At 39.9% G+C, this 24,243-nt stretch overlaps 1 protein-coding gene across 1 annotated transcript in view; it reads right to left on the bottom strand.

The window, feature by feature from the left end:
• Positions 1-24,243, bottom strand: part of LOC103900633 (cohesin subunit SA-2) — a 63,123-nt gene that overhangs the window by 13,890 nt on the left and 24,990 nt on the right. The window contains exons 12-24 of the mRNA XM_009281346.2: positions 23,559-23,638; positions 13,623-13,730; positions 11,519-11,627; positions 10,563-10,680; positions 9,597-9,700; positions 9,061-9,153; positions 8,886-8,975; positions 7,663-7,866; positions 6,120-6,196; positions 5,054-5,141; positions 3,956-4,033; positions 1,958-2,047; positions 1,068-1,236 (exon numbers count right to left, since the gene is read on the bottom strand). Of these exons, the coding sequence (XP_009279621.1) occupies positions 1,068-1,236; positions 1,958-2,047; positions 3,956-4,033; positions 5,054-5,141; positions 6,120-6,196; positions 7,663-7,866; positions 8,886-8,975; positions 9,061-9,153; positions 9,597-9,700; positions 10,563-10,680; positions 11,519-11,627; positions 13,623-13,730; positions 23,559-23,638 (1,408 nt within the window). The remainder of the gene's footprint in view (positions 1-1,067; positions 1,237-1,957; positions 2,048-3,955; positions 4,034-5,053; positions 5,142-6,119; positions 6,197-7,662; positions 7,867-8,885; positions 8,976-9,060; positions 9,154-9,596; positions 9,701-10,562; positions 10,681-11,518; positions 11,628-13,622; positions 13,731-23,558; positions 23,639-24,243) is intronic.

The raw sequence follows: 24,243 nt of genomic DNA, 5'->3' as shown, positions 1-24,243 counted from the left end.
GGCCTCAAGTTGTGCCAGGGGAGGGTTAGATTGGACGTGAGGAAAAATGTATTTACTGAAAGAGTGGTTAAACATTGGAACAGGCTGCCCAGGGAAGTGGTTGAGTCCCCATTCCTGGACGTATTTGAAAGACGTGTAGATGAAGCGCTTAGGGACATGGTTTAGTGGGCATGGTGGTGTTGGGTTGACGGTTGGACTCGATGATCCTAAAGGTCTTTTCCAACCTTAATGATTCTATGATTCTATACTACAACCTACTTGAGCAATCTTTGCTATTGTATCTCTACTTTCACCATTAAGGATTCTCCTCTACTATCTCCCTTTTTGCAATTTAGGCCCATCTCTTCTTGCATATGCACTGTGACCTGGATAAGTGTGCTGCCCAAAACTGAACACAGAACTCCATCTGAACAGCTGAAGGACAAGAGTTTGACACAATAATCTAGAACAATGCTTGTTTTTTCAAAGCAAGACACTTGAACTCAGCCTCAAAACCACAGTGAACTAACAATCTATTTTCAAAACACTCCCAAAAGAAACCAGCCTTCACAATAACAGCCTCAATTTGTCATCTGAATGTGTTTGAAAAAGGCAACAGAGCAACAAGTACATAGCTATTTCCCACAAAATCTGCCCCACGCTCCCCAAATCAAAATCCACTAGACCTTTACTCTGATGGCTTAGAAGTGCTCATGCATTGACACAGTCACACTGTAACATGGCAAGACCTTCCACAGAGGTGGCTAACACCATCATCTCTACCACCAACATCAGTCTACCCAATACTTTTTACATTCTCGCCCATCCCTGCATTACATCAGCCCTTTCTACCTAGGCGTAAACTGGCAGCTATTTCCTGTGGTTGATCCACACTAGATACAGATCAGTGCACAACAGGTGAGCCACTTTGCTTGTAAAGGGGCCCAGCCAAACCTCCCCCCCCAAAAAAAACCAAGGGAGGGGGGGAAAAAAAAAAAAGATCAGCCTCTTTTCCTGATACGTTCAGTGCAGACAACAAATGACAGCAAAAATGGTAGACTGTTTCTCCAGTGATGAAGATGTCTAACCTTTGCTTTCCTCTTCTTCCTCTATGAAAACATGTTCCTGGATAAACAAAAGCAGTTTTTCCTGAAGTGATGTGTTAGGAAGATAATCTAGAAGTCCAACTGCTTCTTCATTATTATTTGAATCCTGATGACTCAAAATCAGCAACCAGTCACAGAGTATCATGAAGGCCTGTATCAAGCAAACAAAGCCAAAGAAGGATTTAAAGACCATGTTATTTTTCATGCCAACTCCACTTTGCGTCTCCATCAAACACCATAAGTCACAATCTAGATTCTGTCCTACCTCTTCCTTGTAAGCTGAAGATTTCTGTTTGCCCCAGCCTGTGGTAAAATGCCACAGCTAAGCCCTTCCAGAACTTTTACCTTAGGATACAGTATATACAAGTATCATACATGAACACCACCTAAAGATTTTCAAACTTCCATGGGAAGGAAAAAGAGCTCTATTAGGCTAGAATATCTCTCTTTTTACATGTGAATCACTGGACAATTTCTCCAACTTTTTTATTTTTGAAGTAATATTCATAGCAAGGCATTAATAAAGCCACGATAGCAACCAGTACACTGATCAGTCGAATCAGAAAACACAATGATTATCAACTGGCAAATTGAGTCATTCAGATGCAGGCCTTGATTCTGCAGATGGACCCATGCAGACACCTATCTATGCTTGATTAAAGCACTAACTTTTGTAGCATTTTAACTAACATAACTTTAATTTTCCTTTAAAATAAATAGTTGAAGATTGTTTTTTTTAAAGAGTTATTTCTCCGCTAAGAGACAAAAAATAGCAAAAATCAGTAGAAGAAAATACTAGTATGAAAAGAAAGGCAGGCATTTAAAAGGAGGACTGAGCATGAACGCCACTTAAGTGATAGAGAAACACAAACCTTTTCTCTTACATCTTTTCCCTCATGGTGGAGGAAGCACATGCAAATCTGACTGAAACGCCTCAGCTCTCTTCTTAGTGCAAAAAGGGTCTCCTAAAAACGTATTTAGGAAAAGTGACAGGACAAAGATGTTAGGGACTATGATTCAATAGAGAATTACAGAACAAACAACAGTTGCATCTTTCTTTCACTGATATTACTCATTTAAGATAGCACAGCTGATGACATTATGAAAGAAGCTGACATCTCACAGTGGCAACAGCTAGCTAGCTATGAAGAACTTTAAAACCATGTCTTGTTTTCAGGCACAATATCTGGGATAGAAAGGTCAATCCATAAAAATATATACTTCCCCTCACTGGTGCAGAAATGTGACAAATACTAGTAGGACATGTGCATCTGTCACATTTGCTGAGGCTAGTGGTATTCAGCAAGTCACAAACTCTTTGTTTCTCCATCTGTAGGATGGGCACCTCTAATAGCATGTAGTCCCTTATACAGCCCTCCAAGCAGCTACAAGATTTGCAGAATTCACTTCAGCTTATCCTTATAAAGCAGTGATAATGATTTCCACTTTAGAGATGGAAGTAGAGTCAGAAAAACTGGTCCATCCCACCCAATTTTCAATGTGAATTGCCTTCTGGAGTTGCTCTTCTCTCTCCCTCTATTGACTACAGAGGGAAAGCAGTTTAACTACGCTGCTACCTTTGGCACTCAGAAACTTAGACACCTCTATTTGTTAAGACGAATCCAGCAAGAGACACTATTTGATTTGCCCACAGCCACGTAGAAGACTTTCTGATCCTTCACTAGGTCCCAGCTGTTGCACCGCACTGAGCCTTGAGCAGTCAATAGAAGAGGAATGCCCTTACAGGAGGGCTGATTTCACGCTATGCAACTGTACCTTTGTAAGAAAGGGGATCCATCCCAGGGCATGCTGAGAAGCACAGGGGGAGGCAAAACATTGCCTTAACACTACTGGGGGAGGAGGTCCTAGAACTGCTGTCCAGGAAATGTTCTTTTTTGCTCTTAGAACTTCTCTATCTGCCAACACCCAGATTTGGCCCTGCAGCGTGGGCCGTAACATTGTGCTTCCAATCAGAATCTGCTCCCATATGAACGGCCAAATTAAAAAATGTGCTGCTCCATTATCAGTCAAGCTAATCGTGTCTGGACTGAAAGGCAGAACATACTAGAGCAGTGAGAGATGCGGACATCCACACAGGAATGGAACGGGACGGGAATAGATAGTGAATCAGTCACCAAACGGGTAACCTCCTAGCTAGCATTTCTCACACAAAACAAATGTCCGTGTCAGCATCCTGTCCTGTACACACAAGAGCACCAGGGGAAGGGGACAGAATGACAGAAGTAGCAGCACTCAGTGTAGTCAGAAATCACCACAAAGAGGAGCCGCACAGGTACACATTCAGACGTGAACCAAAGCATAAAAGAGTTTTCCTCTCTGGTGTCTTAAACTAGACTGTCTTCTGAAATACGTGCCAGAGCTTGGCACTATATAAAACCAATTAAGAAAGTAAGTAGTCAGCTGACGAGAAAATTACCACTTTCCTCAAACTTTCTGCCAGAAATATATAAGTAAAACAAGAAAATAAAACCAAAACAAAGCAACAGGACTTCCTGGAGTTTTCACTGAATATTCTTTGTTGCTTAAAATAAGAAAACAACAAACTGTTTGGCAGTAGAACAAGCTCCTTATCTCCATCAAGCCCCAGGATTTCGATGCACATGTTTTGCAGTAAAAATAGAGGTGAACCATTGTTCACTTGCTCTCTTGCGGACTGAAAAAGCATAAACACTTCTAAAAAAGAGGGCAAGACAGAGGGAAAAAGCCTCAACTCAATTTGGTTTCCTCAAGAAAACACACAAATTATCTTCTTAGAAAGCCTGTTTTCTTCTGGCAATCTGAGAAGAGAAAAGCAACTTAAACTTCTAGAAGCACAACTCTGGGTTTCAAAATTACGTGGAGTGGCCAACCTTAGGGGAATTTTCTGAAACTGCAGCTAGTTGCCACAGGAGAGAAAAATACGTGCACTGGAGAGCTGGCAGGATCATCTGCAAATAAAAACACATGTCCTTTATTTACATGAAAGGCTCAACAGCAAAAAGCTTAGGACTAAACAAAGCATCCAAGCCTGACATTCTGCATGCTGCTTGCACGACCATTTCTGCACTGTAAAGTATTTAGACCCTCAAAATAAACTTAATAGGTTTACATACAAGCAAACGTTGCCTCCTGAGAAACTTCATTACTAAGGTGCTGCTTCTGCAGAATTCTGATGTCTTGACGAGTTCAATGGAAAGTAACCATGTACTAAAAGGTGTTCACAGAGGCTAACTTTAGCTTAGCTTCTCAGGATTTCTCTGCAGTCTTTGGTGAAAGGCAGACTCCTCTAGAGGGTAATTCAGAGCAGAAGCCAAACCTTGGTGTGCTGATGCTCCATCTAAAGGAGTCTACCTCTACCCACTGGCTGCAGGGTCTCTCTACCCAGCTAAATTTCACCCCTTTCCCAATAACCTCAAGTTCTCTTCTGAAAACAGGGGCTGATTGACATTCATGACTGCTAGAGTACTTCACTTTGTAATCCCAGGGTATACACCTCCATCTTGGCACAGCCAATGTTTGAGTTGAGGCAACCAGACAACCAAAAGGCTGCAGTTGAGACAGCTGGTAATTACAAACCATCTTCACCAAGAGTCAATCTGCAAGCAGCAGGTCCAAAGTATTCCAATTTCTGGTTACACGCAATCTATAAGGGGCTCCTCACAGTCCCAACAACTTAATACGTACTGAGAGCAAGACTGTGCAATCAATGGGAAGTACTGAGCATGACAAAGGATCAATCCAGATGCCAGATGATTATCATAGTTTTGGACAATCTCCAAAATAAACGAATCTATGGCATGAATTTACCAATTCCAGTAACATTATACCAAAGACAGCCTCAGTTTGAGAAATGGAAACAGTATCTTCCTGCCTCATAGGACATTGATATATAAGATTATTTAATATTTCCTAATTTTCCTGCTTTCAACAAGAAAAACCTCTTTCAATGTTAAATATTAACAACTCACCAGAACAGGCAAACTCCCATGTTCCATTTCAAACACCAGCAACCTTAAAGTCTTGTCATACAGATTCCACTTGGTGAGATCATGGGCACTGCAACGAAAAAGAAACAACAATGATACACTGAGAAAGAAATGAAATCTCACCTGACCAAACAGGTTAAATGTATCCTATTTTTGCCTTCATCCGATGTACAGCAATAACTTTAAACAACTAATTACTAATTATAAGGGGGGGGAAATGAAATTAAGTTTTTCATGATCTAACGTTGCAGCCTTTACTCCACAGCTTTACAGTCTGCATTCCTACCACAAAACTGCAGTGTTGCGAGGAGAGGAAAAAGAAGCTTGAGCTCTGTACCTTTTCCTATACTCTATCCACACTCTCTAAGTGCCCAAAAAGGTCTAAAGAACAATTTTCCTACCCTGCTTTAAAAGAAGCTTCTAATACTCTTGAGTGCTCGCAACTCAACGTTAGACTTCTCTTTGCAAAACCAGACCAGCCCTAGCATGCAGGAGAGGTAAAAGACACATTGAGAAGGCGGCCCAATTCCCCTGCCCTCTACTATCTTGCATGATAATTTACTTGGTGAACAATACCTGGAGAACCAAGCTTTTGAGAAGTCCATCTTTTAACAAAAGCAGATCAAATAAACTAAAACAAACAAAGCAGATTACATCTGCTGGGAAAAAAGACTGCATTCACTATACCCTCTTCAGACTGACCACCAGTGTTGACAGTAAGGCAGTGCAAAAGCATCCAGCTAGGAGGGAAGCACCACAGAGAGGATCTCTGTGTCCACTCTGACATCCCAACTCCGTAGCACGCACTTCTTAGCCACACTAGGGCTGATTCTCCAACCTCAGTAAGGAGTCCAAAAAGAATTCCATATCCAAGAGTACAGTTCTGTTAAGAAGAAACTAAACCTTGCAGCACCTCTCATAGGGGTCATTTTCATTCTCTTGTGAAAAATCCTATTAAGCCCAACAACCAAGAGCAATTCTCACTTTGCACCTGTTAGGTCAACACTTAAATATATGCGGAAGTAAATAGTGTAAACAAACATCTCACTTATGAAAAGCTGCTATTCTTCTCAGAGCAGAGTGCATCCGGGAAATTTCTCCTGCATCCGTACAAAATCCTTCTTCCTAAATTATTAAAGTTTGGGAAAGAGAAAGGAATTAGCCAGTGTGGGGCAAAGTAACTGCTATGTTCTTTTCCCAACCAACCCACAAGCTTGAATTACTCTCCTCCAGCCCTCCCCAGTCCCTTTACCTTTAACCATGCTACTCGTGTCTTCCTCTACAGTAAAAAGAAAACAACTCTTTGACTGCACATAAGTTTTGTATAAGGAAATGTCTCTGTCATTAATAAACCCACGGCAGCCTCCCTAGACTATAGTATTGCTAACACAGAGTAAAAACTAGCAATTAGGTTAACACAGAAGTGCTAACCCCCAGACTCACAGGCCATTCATGGTCTCTCACACAGTTGTTAGGGATCTCTGGAAAGCTAACTGTTCACATGGTACTGACCCTCCTTGCTTCCAGCTGCCAGATCACATTCAAAGATAGCTAAAAATATATTAAATACTTTCCCATAGATGCAATTGCTGTAGTTTCCACAAGTATACTACGTGATTATGGGAGATGGTATATACAACCAGGAATTAGAAGGGAGGGGTTCCAGGAGAAAATCTCTTTATTTAGATATGGATCACACTACGAAGGAGTTGAAGAATCCCTGGTCTAGCACTTATCTTGTTTCTCATAAGTACACATTCTCCCACATTGACATAGATATCTATTTAAGACCAACAAAATAAATCCAATCTGAGGTTAGGGGTTTTTTTGGCTTGACACATTTTACAATATCCCAGTGTCCAATAAAAACCTGCCAGTGTTAACTCTCATACCACGGCATGACACCTGTTCATGACGGCACAGTTGATCAGATCAGCTGCGGGCTTCTGTTGTTCAGTTCAGCCAGCAAGCTATTCATATCACCACCAGCTGTTTCTGCTTTTTAGAACTAATGAAAAACTTTGAGGGAGACTCTGCAGTCCTCCTTCAAGGGGAAAGTCATCATTTCAAAGACCCCACAGTTATACAATCTGCATTACAGACTGCTGGGTTGTTTTTTTTTTTTCCTAGTACTATCTCCACAGCCAAAGTGGCAGCACAAAGGGCATCTTGTGTACAGTCAAATATGTAGAGGTACAGAACTGTACCTTTTTGGGAACAGTCTCATCACCTATAGATCCACAGCACTTCTTAGCTGGTCTTGCACATAGTATCTTTGGCATGGTAATGGAGCAATGATGGAGCAACTATGGAGCTTAGGTCGAGAATATTCAGAAGACATAAATTGACCCGGTGCTGGTGAAGAATATCTCGTTTATTGTTTTCCCCACTCTACTCCCGGCAAAGTACATCTGCTTCATTAAAATGTAAACAGGCGATCTTTTCAGAGGTGCAAACCCATCTCTGAAAGCCCGGCTCTCCTCAAGCAGAGAAACAGCAGGCAAAGAATATTTTCATATCCCCCTTAATTTTTGTGTCTTCTTTTTTCACAGGGAAACAGTCCGTTTATCTCCACAATGAGTCACACTCACCTTTTGCCAGAAGCCACCCAGTAGCTGGTTAAGCTGTCCCATCAACTCATCTATCAGCTGAGTTCGGGCACGATCCACCTGGTTGTAGATGGCAATTTCTTCACTGCAGAGGATATAATAAGTCCTGGAGGAAGCCTCAAGAACAGACATGTCAGAGTGTTTGGCCACAATGTCTTTTACCTCTCTCAGCAAAGCATCCAAATGCTGCAAGTGATAAAAGGGGTATTATAGGTAAATAGCACGAAAATCCACTCATGCTTTAGATACATTTCACTAGGCCCATATATCTCTATAGGTCATACAACCAACATGAAATAAATGCCAGTCTAAGGAGCAAAGGGGCAGGATTAGAGGATACAACTTTTTTTTCTGGGTTTATAGAGCTCTTCTTCGTTATTATTGTCTCTGGATCTTCCTAAAGAGTGAAGCAACTGCTTTAAGTTTACTTAGCAATACACGTTTGGCACTACATAAAAATAAAGACAAAGGTAGGGAATAAAAAATGCCTTTCCAAAGGACAGGTGTGTGTCTCCAAACAATGGAAGTTGTCTCCCTCGGCAGCAGAGGATGAAGAATGTTTCAGATCATGTCAGCAACTGGGGTCTTCACTCTTAGCGAGAGGAGGTAACGTCTGCCATTCTGCTGACGCTGTCTCTTCCAGTTAAGATTTTGTGCTGAAATTAACCTAAGAGTGTTCGCCTAACATTACCTCCCTGTAAACATCCCTGCTTAAGAATACATTACGCTATTTCAAGGATTTCATCTATCCGTTTCTAACCACCCCTCTCCCATCAGCAGATATACTATCTCCATTCTTATCTTTCAGTTACTATCATTTCCCAGCAGCTGGGAGTCAGTCTTCAAGGAGAATGAAACCTATTCTGTAGTAAACTCCTGGGAGGCACCAGCTTAGACACATGGCATAACCCACCCTCTCTCCACCCAACAATGAGAAGCCCAGGGCCAGGCTTACCACATGAAACCACAAATCATCATCTGCCAGGGCCAGTCACAGCATATCAGAACTGACAAGGACTAAGGCTTTTCTTTGGCAGACCCAAATAAAAAAGTAAAGCCTGAATAAGACCACCTTCCTCAAGCTATGAGACCATTTCTTCATATTTCAACAGCCTCCTGCTTGTTCCAAGTCACGCTAAACTCTGTACATTGTCACATAAATTTAGTACATTCCACATGAACCGACTACCCCAATTTCCAGTCACCTTCTCTAGATGTCCCGTACTGTAAACATCTAAATCATAATACTGAGGAATCTGCAGAAGATTTGCCACTTTTTGTGCATCTGTTGAATACTGCAGAGAAAAAACAGGATATGAGTACACTGTAGGAATTTTAATGAAATATTTAACATGCATTCACAGACCAGCTGTTAGTTACCTTTGCCAAGAGCTGAGGAAGCACCGTAATAAAGTGTTCAGTAATTTTGGTACAATCTTCCAATTGTATTTTCTTCTCTTTTACTGACAGAATCTGCAGACAAAGCATTTTGTTTCAATTATAAAATCTCTTAGATTTGAGTGGAATTTTACATGTAACCCAAGGTTAACTCACATGCCTTTGTCTAAACCATATCAAGCTAAGATAAAGGTATTTTTCCATGGAGACAACCAGATGCTTTTTTATTTTTTTGTCAACCTTAAATTAGATGCAAATCGCTGAACAGCTATAGCTTGTGGATAAAATGCTCACCATTTGTCAATAACATGCTTCAACTGGCTTTCCTCTAATGCTCATCTCCTTCAACATCCACTACTAATAAGATCTAGAGGTCAAAAGACACTGTGTCATTTCATAAAAATAAGCCATTTTATTTCTGAAGATATACCTAGTACTAGGAACATGCTGTCTAGCAAAGCACATAAGGCAAAGAGGATGTGATTACAGGACAGTAAATAAGACTAAGATGCACTGACTTTTTTGGCTGCACCTCTTCCCACTGGAGGATGACCTTCAGCTGCTTCTCTAACCGTTGCGAGGATAATTTCAATGAGAGCACTTTCATGGGCATCACTCAGTGCTGTAAGTAAATCAGTCTCCTTTCAGCATCACACAAAAGAAAAATGAAGATGCAGCAACAGCTAATGTAAAGCCTACTCATTTATCTGAGCAACTTTGGAAGGACACTACAGAAAGAAAGATGCAGTGTTGCTAAATAGACACCCAGCGAGCGTTTGATTTAATTTGAAGAAAATTATTTTCTACATTTACTGAACACAAAAGTAATTATTCCTCTCATGGCTAAACTTTTTAGGGCAGTTTGGCTCCCAAAAACACAGGCAGCTTTAACAAGGCCTACTCCTACTGATTACTATCTCATTTAGGACAAACCTGCTGCTTTGAGTACCAAAAAGCTTTAACCCACTGGTTCTACAAACTCTGATTTCAATCACACAACCACCTCCAGTTCTACTACAATAACTACTATTTAAGTTCACTTTAAAATATTTCTACAAAAAACTAATCCTCTAGAGTGTTAGATGTCTATGAACTCAGCACATTACTCATTTTCTTTTCAGGCGTGAACAATAGTCCGACAACACCGCACTTCAATCAACTAATAATTTTAGATTCTTAAGTTTTGGACAAACAAACAAAAAAGTGAATGCTACATAAGCATTATGGCTTAATTATGCAAGTATTCTTGCAAAGTTTCTAAACTGACATTACATAAATACAGAATACTGAATAAAACAAATAAGTTGATACAAATATCACACTGGCAGTGCATTGATTTGCATCTGCTTTGTGGCCCTTGGGGACCACAATTTGGGATAAAAAGGTATTGCAACATGGAATGAGCCTAAACTAGCTGAAGGCAAAGTTCAAAAAACAGTATCAAGAGATCCATTCAGACAAAACTAAGCTCTTTGCTTACCCACCTTCTCCATCTTCTTCAGCATTTTTTAATAGAAGAGAGGTCATGCACTCCCAGTCCTTCAGGAATTTGCCTGCCCAGTCCCACAAGCTGTCTATGAGGTATGCAACATGTTTGTGTAGCTAGGGATTAAAAACACAAGCTCACAGAAGCAAATACATCGTTAAAAGAAATACAGCTTCATATGTTCCTCTCCCTTTTTCCAATTACAAAGCTTTTCATTCACACACAGTATTCCAACGTATTTAGTTTGAGGCTAATGAACACTTAAATACCATGTCTTCAATCTCATACAAAGCAGGAAAAAGTAGGGAAAAAAGCAGGAAGAGCAGGAAAAAAGCTTTTCTTTTCTCTTTTTAGGATACCTTTCCTTTGCAATTTAAGTAATCTCTTTAAAACTAGCTTCTGTATTGCTTTTATATTGCTGATCATAACAACTGAAAATCCAACCTTGGGACTAGAAACGCATCAACATTTTAAGCAACGTCTGGGAAGTTCTTTGCAGAAAGACTCAAAATTGCTGTGCCTGAGACACTTTGGCCAGACATAGATCTGCACCACTGCAAAAGCCAAATAGTAAAGTACAGCACCTAAGCCGATAAAACTCTCAGCAAAACTACGCAGTTCTTAGTCAGCATAGAGCCATGGTACAGCAACCCATATATGCCTGCAGAAAGACACGGACACATACCAAAAAACCCTCACTCAGTGGCATTAGTCTTTCAGGTTGTTTTCAGAAGCTGCTTCAGCACTGTTTCTCTCCATTAGGATAGCTGTAAATTAGTTTTAATACAACGGAACAGAAATGTCTTCATTAAAAACTCATCCTAGAGAGCAACATCCCAAACACCAAGCATTTCAGAGCTCACCACCAGAAATAGCTTTCAAAAGGAAGCCAACAGTTGATTTAACATGCAACGCTGGATTTAAAAGGCTTACTGCAGGGACTATTCTCCTCACCTCACTCTCCAGGAAAAAACGTATTAATCTTTTCAACTGGTCAGTACTCGCCCCAAACTTCCTTCCTCCTTTGGGCTGAACTTCTTCATCTCCCTCATGACTAAGCAGGCTGCCAACAGAAAAGGAAGTCAGTCCAGTTCTGCCACATTCTCCTTATACTCATTTGCCAATGTAACACTAATTCTGTTAAGATCCCAAGGATTGTATTTCTTCTAAATGTCTACTTATTTACTCCAAATCACATCAGACTTTGTTATCAGATGAAAGGAAATGAGATTGGATTGTTTTCCATTATGAGAGATCTGCTATCCCTGTGGATGCAGAGACTATTTCTGACAGTACCACAGGTACCCTGCCAGCTTTCTGGACAACAGATGGAGATTCCATAGCGCTGAACATATAATGAGGTAGGCATTTGCTCATGCTTGAAAAGGGGCTTGCTTTAGGCTGAATTTAAACCTTAACAACAGAGTAGAGATATTACTACCTGACCATTAATCACATCATGGTACATTTTGGAACTGAAGCTTCTTAAAGAAAGCATATTATCTTGTATTTATAAGAGGCAATTTACTCAACTTCACAAATACAGTGGAAAAACTGTTCTTCGTCTTCTGCCTGAAGTATGAAGCACAATATGACACTTCAATTTCCATTTCCCTTTTTATCCAAAATGAGTGTGACTGTACTGCTCACAAAAAGTGCTAATCCCAAGATAAATACAGGAAGGTCATCCCCGCGGATTAATGGAAGGCCCAAACGGCTTGGATTTAAGAGCAGGACCACACTATTCAATGTCAGTAAAAGCTTATACTTTCAGAAAGTGCTTCTGCTGGTATAATTTATGCCAGCTAAGTAAGTAACCTAAGTTAAAAATGCAGACATTGAGGAGGTTTCATGCAAACCAAGAAGAAGCGGGGGGGGAAAGCATAAGCATTTATACTAAAAATTCTACCAGTGTGACCAGGGAAAAGAGGGTGTCACTAACATCTCTATCACACTGGAATGAACATTTCTATACTGACAAAAGTGCCAGAGAGAAGAACTGGGCAAAGAAGAACAAAGATGAGGTTTACAGGGTCAAAGTGTCCACACTGCACTGGGAAGCTGGGTAGAAAAAGTAAAGTTATCAGCCAACCACTTCAATGGCAAAAAGCAGCAGTGTTGTGAGAAGAAACACATCTAATTTATGATAGAATATTAGGACCAACACAAAAGACTAAGTAAGACTAGCAGATGTGATAGAAGACTCATCAAAACAGAAATTTATCTTCATTTGTCTTTCTGTTGGACTTGGCTCCACAAACACCAGAATGTCAGCTGTTCAGCTAGATGGGAAGAGACAGCTAGGAGGAGATTCTGCACGTGTGAGAAACACAAATCATTATTATTTCTGAATTTTTCCCCACGAAAGTCCTGCCAAAATATTTTTATTTTCATTCCTCTTTGTAAGGCAAAAATATTTCTCTCAGCCATAGAGACAGAATATTTATTTCTTCTCTTTTCAGCAAGCCAACTCCATTCACTTCATGCAACCATTGTTATAAGAAGCCCATTTATAAGAGTTACTTCTGGGGAAGATAAACCCTGTACTTCATTAACCTGACAGAAATTTGGGAGGGCTTTTTAATCTGCTGCATCTCTCATTATTCAAAGCCTTTACAATGTATAAGGCAACTTCCAAAGGGAGAAGAGGAGGCCATTTTTGTGATTAATCACCAAAGCTATGGAAATCTAGCAGATGCCAGGTGATGAATTAGCTTGTAAGAAGCAAAGCAACAGGAAAAGAAAGTAGAAAGAAAGGAGGTATGCGCTCAACATAGCATGGCATAGCATGGATCAGTCAGTTGTTTCATATTCTCTATGTTAGTCTTGCAACTTTTCTCATGCCTGTTGTGCCAGGGCTGTGCAGGGGAACAAATGATTACCCCCAGACAGCATTTCTCTTCTGATTCAGCAGAAGAAAGCACACCTACTATCCTCGTGGTACACACTTCCAGCAGAAAAATGAATGCTTAATGTCCCTCTTAAATAAATCCACCTTCATTCCAAAACAAATGAGAATATGCAAGAAGCAGGCATGCAGGCAGGCAGGCAGAGATACCTTTTATAAAGGAATTCCCCAGCTGCTACTGCAAGCGGACGGTGTGTGGTATAAACAAACTGGTATAACGTTTCACACTCTTCAGCTGATAATACATCCTCACAGTTCCTAGGCAAAAATAACAACAGAAGTTATAGTTCAGGTTTATCTGCGAACAATATTATGAATGCTATGTCCAGCTTTTGCTAGACCTGATTCTCCATAGCCATGCACTTGTTTACACAGCTAAATTTTTGTAGGACATATCTAAAAATGCTATCAAACAAAATGGGCAGCATTCTTTTACTCACTTTCTAGAGAAACAGAGGTCTGTGCAAGTCATGACGAATCAGGCCCACTGCATGGACATAGAATCATAGAATCATTGAGGTTGGAAAAGACCTCTAAGATCATCGAGTCCAACTGTCGACCCAACACCACCACCCACTAAGCCATGTCCCTAAGTGCCTCATCTACTCGTCTTTTAAATACCTCCAGGGATGGGGACTCCACCACTTCCCTGGGCAGCCTGTTCCAATGTTTAACCACTCTTTGGTGGTTAAACATGAACACATGAACATGAACATGGACATGAACATTAAAGTATAATTAAGGTTGATTAGTGGTCATGGTAAAAAGAGTAATAGTAATAAAATAGGAAAATCATGCCTTTACTTTATGCTTAGATATTCTCCATAGAAGACAATAAACAAGAAGCTGCCTTCACTTTGCAGTACAAATTATTTTTAAATTGTTTATTACAGTATTTTAAAACCTATATTCTATTACACTAGGCTTATACAGTCACATGTAAAAAGAAATCAAAACACATTGATAGCATGCTTTTGACTGTGACCTATCTGCGCAAACACACTCAAAGTCACAATTTTTTTCATTCAGCTACACATCTTGAGAATACCACATGTCAACTAGTAAACCTAGAACACTCTACAAGAGGTAGAAATGGTATTAATATCAGCCTTTTACAAAAAGGGAACGGAAGCATCAAGGTTGAATAACCCACCGAAGAGATACCAGAGGAGTGAAGCCCAAAGCAAAGATTACAGTTTCAAGATGCCTGCTTCTTACTGCCATAGCAATCTCACTGGACTAAGCTACTTCAGCGAATGAGAGCAACATATGAGATCCTTACACTTATTACAGCCAGGTGAGGGGAAAGGGTTTTTATTTATTATTGCACTCAATCCTCAGGTAGTAACAGTTCAAAACCATCTACAGCTGTGGTCCAATACCTTCTCTAAAACTGAGGATTCATGCTCTTCATTTGCTGGGAGTGATGTCTTACAAAAATTAGCAGCCCTTCCTGCGTTTGCCCATTTGCCTCCAAACCCATCGCATCCTTTAGCATCCTCACAAGTCACAAAGCCCCAAAACATCCTCCAACCTGACTGGAAAAAAAGTGAGCTCACGTTAGGTGACATTAGAACACTGGAGTGTCCATTGCAAATATTTTTTTAGTACTATCTGGGATTTAAAAATCAGTAGGGGGGGGAAGACAGCACTCATTTCTCAAAGCTAATAGCCTCTCATTCATAGAAGTTGATACCCCACGAATTTCAGCTTTACAATGTATTTACTCATGTATCACTTGAATTTTTCACATTTTTTTCCAAGGTTGCTTACAATGGTCACCAGAACAGTAAAAAGGTCTTTAAATGTAAGTGCTGATGGTATGTCTCCAAAAGTTATAGGTCAATCTCGCAAGATAATGCTTGCCCTCAACCAAGAAGAAAAGCTGCCTTACATACTTCAGGCAGGTTTTGATGGCCTCTTTAAACATGCAATTCCCTTGAGTATATATTTGCAGTAATAGGACATCTAGAAAGTGCTCTGGGTATCTATATCATGAAATCAGCATAAAGGAAAACATTTAGGTGACTCTTATTCAGCCATCTACAGACTTGGGGAAACAGAGTAAAAATGTGTTTATTGAGGTTAAACAGTAAGAAATTGAAAGAGGTAACACGGTGCACTAGAGTATGTGAATAAACATTGGTGTGTCCTGTGAAGCCATGAATGAAGTATCAAATTTATTAAACTTCTACAAGTTTAACAAGTGAGAGTAAAACAAAGACTGACAATAAATTGCACTTACAGGAGTAAAAATACATGATATAGCAAGTCTTTACATTAAAACGCTATGGGGAATTTACTGAAATAAACTAGCAGTCTGACAAGGTTTCTTTCATTCTTTTTAATGTCAATCTATTATTTAGTTTTTTTAAAGCACTAGTTTCTATGAAGCTGCCCTTGTCATTTTCTCTATATATATTTTTAAAAAACTGTGGACAGCTTGAGAAAGAAGAAATTTCTATGCAAACATCTAGAGTAGGCCAACATAGAATCACAGAATCACTGAGGATGTCAGCACCTCTGGAGATCATCTAGTCCAACCCCCTGCTCAGAGCAGGATCAGCTAGAGCAGGTCGCTGAGGGTTATGTCCAATCAGGTTTTGAATATCTACAAAGTCAGAGACTCCACAACTTCTCTGGCAACCTGTTCCAGTACTGGACCACCCCCACAGTAAAAAACTTTTTTCTTATGTTTAAATGGAATTTCCTGTATGAACATGCCAGTCAAATGTACACTTTTTTTATATTTGAATTTTTTATTCTTTATATTTCAGGTTTTCTCCTCTTAGCACATTTATGGAAATAGTGAATGCAACACCTGGGTGTTTCTATTTTAAAAAAATTCCTTGCCTAAATTGTTTGGATATCTTGAAGAGCTCAGCAACATGCCTGCCATCTCTTTGGGTAGAAATTAAGGACTCTTGCCTTTCCAGTACAAATGAAACCGTCTTTCCTTAGAAATTTCCTTTCCTTAGGAAATGACCTGGGGGTCCTGGTGGACACCAAGTTGAACATGAATCACCAACGTGCCCTTGCAGCAAAGAAGGCGAATGGTATCCTGGTCTGCATTAGGAGGAGTGTTGCCAGCAGGTCGAGGGAGGTGATCCTTTCCCTGTACTCAGCTCTGGTGAGGCCACACCTGGAATATCGTGTCCAGTTCTGGGCTCCCCAGTACAAAAGAGACATGGACATACTGGAGAGAGTCCAATGAAGGGCCACGAAGATGATTAAGGGACTGGAGCATCTCTCCTATGAGGGAAGGCTGAGAGAGCAGGAACTGTTCAGCCTGGAGAAGAGAAGGCTCAGGGGGGAACTTACCAATGTGTGTAAGTACCTGAAGGGAGGGTGCAAAGATGGAGCCAGGCTCTGCTCAGTGACAGGACCAGAAGCAATGGACACAAACTGAAACACAGGAGGTTCCCTCTGAACATCAGAAAACACATTTTTACTGTGGGGGTGACCGAGCACTGGCACAGGCTGCCCAGAGAGGTTGTGGAGTCTCCATCGCTGGAGATATTCAAAAGCCATCTGGATGTAGTCCTGGGCAACTGTCTCTAGGTGGCCCTGCTTGAGCAGGGGGGTTGGACCAGATGACCTCCAGAGGTGCCTTCTAACCTCAGCCATTCTGTGATTCTGAAATCCCAACCTCCTTGTCTTTAACTTTGTCTTCAAAGAGGCTAGGAATTTGCCCCAGTTACATTAATCTACAGCAGTGTTATTTCCTTCCTCCTCAAGACAAGAGTAGGTCAGATACAATAGCTCTGGCCATGTATGAAGCGCTCCCTAATAGCACAGAAGCAAAGGAGGGGAAAACAACCCATTTCCTTTGCAGCACAGGCTGACAGACATTCATGACACCACTTGAGCACCTGATCTTTTTTTTCGTTTCTTGAGTGGGAGGGAATACCTCTATGTACTACTACTACTTTTCACATACTGCTCAACCACTACTCTCTGTGATACAATAAGGTTTATACTCATAAATCCCACTCAGATGAGTGCTTAGGGGTTTTACTTGCCTCTGGAAGAGGCAGCAGCTGACTACACCTGCTACCACTACCACTAATACTACCACAGTAAATGGGTGCCTTTCTTTTTTACATACATAAGCCAATCATCAAACATTCAAAGAATACTTCAAATACAGCAATAGCAATAATACTGCTGCAAATTTACAGCCCTCAGAATGCCAAGCAACAGATAAAGGTTAAGCCAGAAGTGCCTGCCAGTGTTTAGGCGCCTAAAAATAAACAGGCATGGCCTTCCACATACCAATGTCATGACATACCATTTTCTCTGCACTTCAGTGTGAACATGTCATGAAGAAGAAGTTGGGATATTCTAGGGGGAGATCACAGACCCATTTTGTTCTGCATATGGCACCAGTTGAAAAATTTCATACCTTGCTTTTTGTTCCATTTTACTGCATGCAAGAGACATGACTGCTGGAGTCCTCTCTTGGTCTGTGCTATCGTTTATACCAAGGATAACCATCAAAATCACAACAGTAAAATAAAAATGCACCTGATGCACTTTTAAAAATTTTGCCACCTTATTCTTTTTGGTTTTAATGGCTGTGCAGGGAAAGATCTGGCACATGTTATGGGGACATTGGTAATCCAACGTATAGCATCTCAATCAAAAACAAAATCTGTTAATCTTGCATTTAAAATTAATTCAAGTTAAACATCCAAATCTGCAAATACATTATAAAACATTATTCGTGCACTGAACACTATCAACCAAAAAATATATGTTGAAAGTATTTTAATGTCCGAGATAAAAATTTTAAGTAGAAAAATCAGCTAATCTGTTCTGTTATCTCCCTCTTTATACCCTGCTATCGTTGCAGGTATTTCAAGATAACACCTTGGTGATCAGAGAGATGATAACATGGTTGCCACTACAATGTAGCAAGAGTCCCTTCCCACCCACTTTAAAATAGGATTAGCATGTTGCAATACACTGTGATTCTATGATTATGCTGTGACAGAACTCAGGAAGATGCACGTTAGACAGATGCTGTATGGTATGCTGTTCTGTTTAAGAAACATAACCCTAGGAGACATGCAATTCTTATTTTTTCTTGTTAACTCTTCAGACAGGAAAGGTAAGATTTCAGAATAGATCTCAAGCTTCTTGAATAGAGGTGCATGATGGCAGAAAATTGCTGAAGACAACTTCCAAGAAAGCATATACCTGAGAGGATGGAAAAGAGGAGAAGACAGAGTAGAAAGCACATGCCTTTGTTCCATTTTGGTCTTCCACTTTTGTTTGGAATAGGCTTGACAAAGCACTACCATAACTCCATTTGAAAAGGGATGTGGTGGACCTGAAGGAATCACAGAGGAGCTGTGAGGAGCTCCATGCCATTCCCTTTTGATAGTGCTTAATCTGCTACAAGCAAGTTACTGATGGAAGAAATCAGAACTGTGCAGTATAATTTGCTTCACTGCTACATATGCTACTTCTATCAACTTCAAGATGACATTTCTTTATTTTTCCTAAAAGCCACTAAACAAGACAAAGGTGGATAATTTCCTTATTTGTACACAAAGCATGTCTCTCTTCAGCTTATTTTTTACAGTCACATGAAAACACTTTTTATAATAGCATTTAAGCCTTCAGTAAACTTAACTGTTTTTCCGCACAATGGCTTGTCTGAATAACCTTGCTAGATACAGTGCATTTGCCTAACAAACGTCAATTTCTCCACCGAAGTCCATGGCTTAGCTATAAAATAACACTACAGAATCACAGAGTTCAACTCTGCTGACACTGAATTACTTGTCATGGGACACCTACATGTACCACTAGAACTAGTAACATATAATATATTATTTGCCATGGCACCCTTTGCCAAATCCCGTTTTCAAGTTTCTCCTACAGCATGGCCCCTCCCTCTCCAAACTAAAACATCCTTCCCAGCCTAGTTGGGAATCGGAAGGGAGACTAAGATTTTTTAAGCACAACAGTGATGTACCCCTACTTAACTTGGGCCTCCTGTGCTAAGCAGGACACTGGGAGCTTACAAGCCTCAGCTTCTTGACTTTTAAGTTGGATTAACTCTACTGACCACTGTGAAAGCACTGCGGTGAGAATTAATGTACTTATCAGCTCCATTAAATAGTTTTTAAACTATTTATGTGAAGTCCTCAATGAGTGCAATATACTCACAGTTCTCACTAAGGCAGCTCTTCCAGATTTCAAACTTGAGAGTCTTGTGTTTAAAACTCAGTTTAATTTCTAGTTACATTTAACTAATGTAATACAAAGTAATTTTCCCCTTTGCTATTTACATATTCAAGCTATTTGTAGATTTGTGCCCCTACCTGCACCACTTGTAACCTTTCCTCATTCATCTACTACAGTTACCTAATTACTTTCGCTGCTCTTTTCCAAAATCCCTCTACTCTTTTAGGCAGTTAAGCACACAAAAATGAACAGAATTGTCTGGCAGTACTTAGCACACTAAGCTAATTTGCCTCCTAAAGGGCAACGTTTTCAGTAAGATTTCTTGGTCTCTCATTGTCACTCATGTTTTCGCCCTCTATTTCCTTCCTAGTTCTATTCCCTCTCAGATCCTTTGCAACATTAATGCTAACAATTATGCATAATTCAGTAGCATTAATAATTTCTATTATGCTAAGCCGCATAGGCTCATTTCAGTTTTGGGACTGCATCATGCTGTGTAAAAATAGAAATCTACTAGCCCAAAGACCTTGGCATTCAATTGAGACAACATGCAACAAACAAGAAGAAAAAAATCTCAGTTCACAGAGATAGACAAGATGAAAATATAAATATGGATTTGAAAAAAACAGGTATACGCATATAAAGAGGGTTTCATGCTGTGTAAAAATAGAAATCTACTAGCCCAAAGACCTTGGCATTCAATTGAGACAACATGCAACAAACAAGAAGAAAAAATTCACAGTTCACAGAGATAGACAAGATGAAAATATAATTTGAAAAAAACAGGTATACGCATATAAAGAGGGTTTTGAATCAGCACTGAATTTTTTTATCTCAGTTCACAGAGATAGACAAGATGAAAATATAAATATGGATTTGAAAAAAACAGGTATACGCATATAAAGAGGGTTTTGAATCAGCACTGGAATTTTTTTTTTTTTAATAATGCAACACATCTAAGTGAATCAAAAAGATCAGTCTTTTCACTGCCTCTCTAGCTAGCAAAGGAGAGAGTGTAAAGGCCAGCAGAGCAGTTTTATGGGCCAGTAGTACGCAGAGTAGTCAATGTATATTCTACAGGACTGCAGTGCAGTGATGGTTAAGAGATGGTCAAAGCTGTTACTAACACACATGGAGCACAGCTCCACTGCAACCATAAAACATCACAAAAATAATTAATTGGCAACGAGGTCTTGCTACTATACTCACCCAAAAGACAATTATGGAAGCCAGTAAAAGAGAGTTACTGATATAGTAAGTTTTCCCCAAGAAAGTCACAGAGCACCCAATGGACTAACTGGAGGAAAAAAGTTACTCCTGGCCTGAACACGTCATGAAACAACAAAAGATTTATTCCAAGATTAGAGACATGTTCTAAAGGTCAGCACCTGACCAGTTAAGATTATATTATTTGTGAAAATAATCCAGGATTCCAAATCAAATATAGAGAGTTCATAAGATAGAGATTCTTGCCAGTAGCTTTAAAAATAGAAACTTGATCTGAAAGGTCTTTCATGTCTCACTGAAAATGCAAGTTGAGCAACTAGAATTCAGTTGCCAAATTTGCAGATGACAAAAATGAGCCATCCACAGAGAAGCCCATACAGCATCACAAAAGTAGCAAAAAATTTGATTACATCAATGCATACAAGTAGAAGTGCCATTTATATAAGCTGTCATTTATTACCCTTTAAAGGTAGGGGAGTTGCTGTCCCCAACCCCATTTCATGCTTTACTGCATGTATCAAGCAGCATTACTGCTCAATATCCAGATGCTGGTTTTCAGCTATGAGACGCACCTATTTGAGACACAATAGCCCTGAAATTTCTTTGCTTCTGCAACGCCAGCAGCGAGTCCTTTCCCACGCTATTGTCGGTACTGAGGCATAAGCTTTTACCCTGCTAGAAAAGCATCTTGATGCAGGCTCTTATTAAGAAGTCTGTACATGTGACTGTCTATATTGTCTGCATTCTCTTCACACAGGTTTTATAGACTGGTCAGTACCAGTCTTATCAAAGAGAAGAGCTGTCATTGAATTTGCTTATTGAGTCCCCAATTCCCACTTTCATCACTCCAATAATTAAGCCAAATCAGCAGGGCTTAGAGCAACTGGGGGGGAGGAGGGCAGAAAGGAGGATGGCTACGCAACAGATGAGCAAAAAGAAAGAGAAGCATGTATTTGCTAGGCCTCCACGCAGCCTAATTAAAAACAATTTCAAAATGTATTCATTTTACATATGAAAACCACATTTTATGATGGAAAAATGTCATTCAGAAAACTTTAGAAGGCATTTATTCACATTGGAAATCATATTTAAGAAGAATTAGGAAAAAATTGCTTCAGGGAAAAAGAAACATTGATCAAACTTTTATAGCTGCAGCTTGCATTAATGAGAACATGATCCCTTATAATAAAGCCAGAGATGATAAACAGCTGCAGTGCCAATATAGCACTTGTTAGTTCAGATACATAACAAGGGCAGCCATAACTGGTGTACAGCATCTTCGTACTTCAACAATGGTGTGCTGCTCCTCCTAGCACAGGGACACGTTATACACATAGACACAGCATTGTGCTTTGTTCCAATAGCTACACACCATGGAGAACCAAGGGATGTAGAAATGGATGTTGTAAACACAGAAACAATACAAGCCTAGCTACTACCAGTGAGGCCCAAACAATGGTACTCCCTTCAGAAAAGCGTACTATGTTCACAGCATCATATGCTGTCCTGATGTGTATGTTGAAGTAGGCCTAGAGAAATGCCACTCAAATCAATGGAGTGTGAAGTGAGATAGGAGATCAGACTATAAAGCAGCACTTCAATATACAAACGTACTTGAAATTTAATGTAAATACCTACAACACCATATTATTTGGTCCGTTAAGGTCTACATCCTCATCTAGCAATGACCAATACTTCTGGCTTAAACGGAAAAAGAAATCCCACAAGGCTATTGGACAATATGCCATGCTGTACATAGAAGTGAGCATCTGCATCAGCAGAATTCAACTTATACTCTGAGACAGAAGAGACACTTATTGAGTCCTAACATCTCAACTGTATTAACAATGAAATGCAGTGGGGTTTTTATTCTCATTTTGCATTGAAAAAGAGGGACAGAGAATCTATTCTTCACATATTTTGCAAATAAAGCCATTTCTAAAACAAACATGCTGCTCAAGGATATATCAGAATAGGATTCATATAATTCTGTAACGTTAGTCTAGTTTTTCCCCACATTTCCAGCTCGCCATTTTCCTACCAAATCTATGGCTGGAGGGTAATTTCCCAAGAAAACAACTCTTCTGTTAGTTTTCCACTTCAGCAAAACCAAGATATCATACGCTTGCTCATTTCCTGTCAGTCAGTCTGCTGTGGGCTCAACAGCTCCCAGGTTCTCTGCCATGGAGCCAAGAATCTGAAAGTCCAAATTCTAGCAACAGCCTCAAAACTCAAGGCTTCCTGCATCAGGTGGGGAGACAGGGAAGATGGCAGAGTTCCCTGATCTCCTGGTCAAGGCCTGGCAACCTTGGGACAGAAGATGGGGAGGGGACCCCATCTTCAGTGGGGACTTCCCCCAAGATAGGCAAATACTCTATTTGAGAAAAACTGAAATGAAAATGTGGAATTTCCTTTCAGAGGGAAATATAAAGATATAAAAATGTGGTTTTCATACTGAATCTCAGCACAAGGGTTTTCTTAACATTGGTATTTCTCACAGAAAGAAAATGCCATGTCTTGAGCAGCTTTAACTGTAACTCATATCCTGCCAGGAGTAACTGTTTCCCAGCATGTAACTGATTACAGGAAGATTCATCAGGATTGTATCTGGATCTTGTTGCCATTAAAACAATACAGTAAATTAAAAAAGAAATTATTTACTGTGACATAAGCATCAAGAGTTTCATGGCTTGAACTGCTACTTCATGGTCCTTGTCCAGAGGCATGGACACAATTCGATCCTAATGGATGTAAAATGACAATAAAAAGATGTGACATGGTTTGTTCTCAATAAACATATATTTTTGCTACAGCTAGATCTACACTAGTAGAGCAGAGATTTATTTTTATTTCAGCAGCTATTTCCTAAGAGACATAAGGCAACTTGATTACTACCAAGTAGTTCCCCAGCCCCTGAAAATTAACAGCATGTTAATTTTTTAACTGAATTAATCATGCAGTAATATGATATTTTTTATAGATGTAATGTATGCGTTCACAAGAAATCAACTGCAGTCTACAAATTAAAAGTGACTGACAACTTGTTTCTAAGATGTTACTACTGGCACTTCAGTATGTTAAATGAAGGTAAGCCTCGAATTACAAGCATTATATAATCAGTTTCTCCCATCAACAATAAAGTGCGTGTACCTACACGTTACAGAAGCCAGTGCCTTGCTGGAAAGACAATTAGGACTTGAGTCATAAAGGTAGTTCATGGAATAGCGGCAATATTCCTGACCTCCAGAATTCACACTACTGTAACTTGGTACACATGCAAACACCTCAGAAAACAGTGGAAATTTTCCTGCCCTATGTACCCAAGAACTCGCACTCCTCAGTGCAG

The sequence above is a fragment of the Aptenodytes forsteri genome, unplaced genomic scaffold (assembly GCF_000699145.1).
Source record: "Aptenodytes forsteri isolate BGI_AS27 unplaced genomic scaffold, ASM69914v1 Scaffold212, whole genome shotgun sequence".
Classification (NCBI taxonomy): Eukaryota; Metazoa; Chordata; class Aves; order Sphenisciformes; family Spheniscidae; genus Aptenodytes; species Aptenodytes forsteri.
Note: the sequence above shows the minus strand (reverse complement) of the source record. Positions and strands in the feature narration are given on the sequence as shown.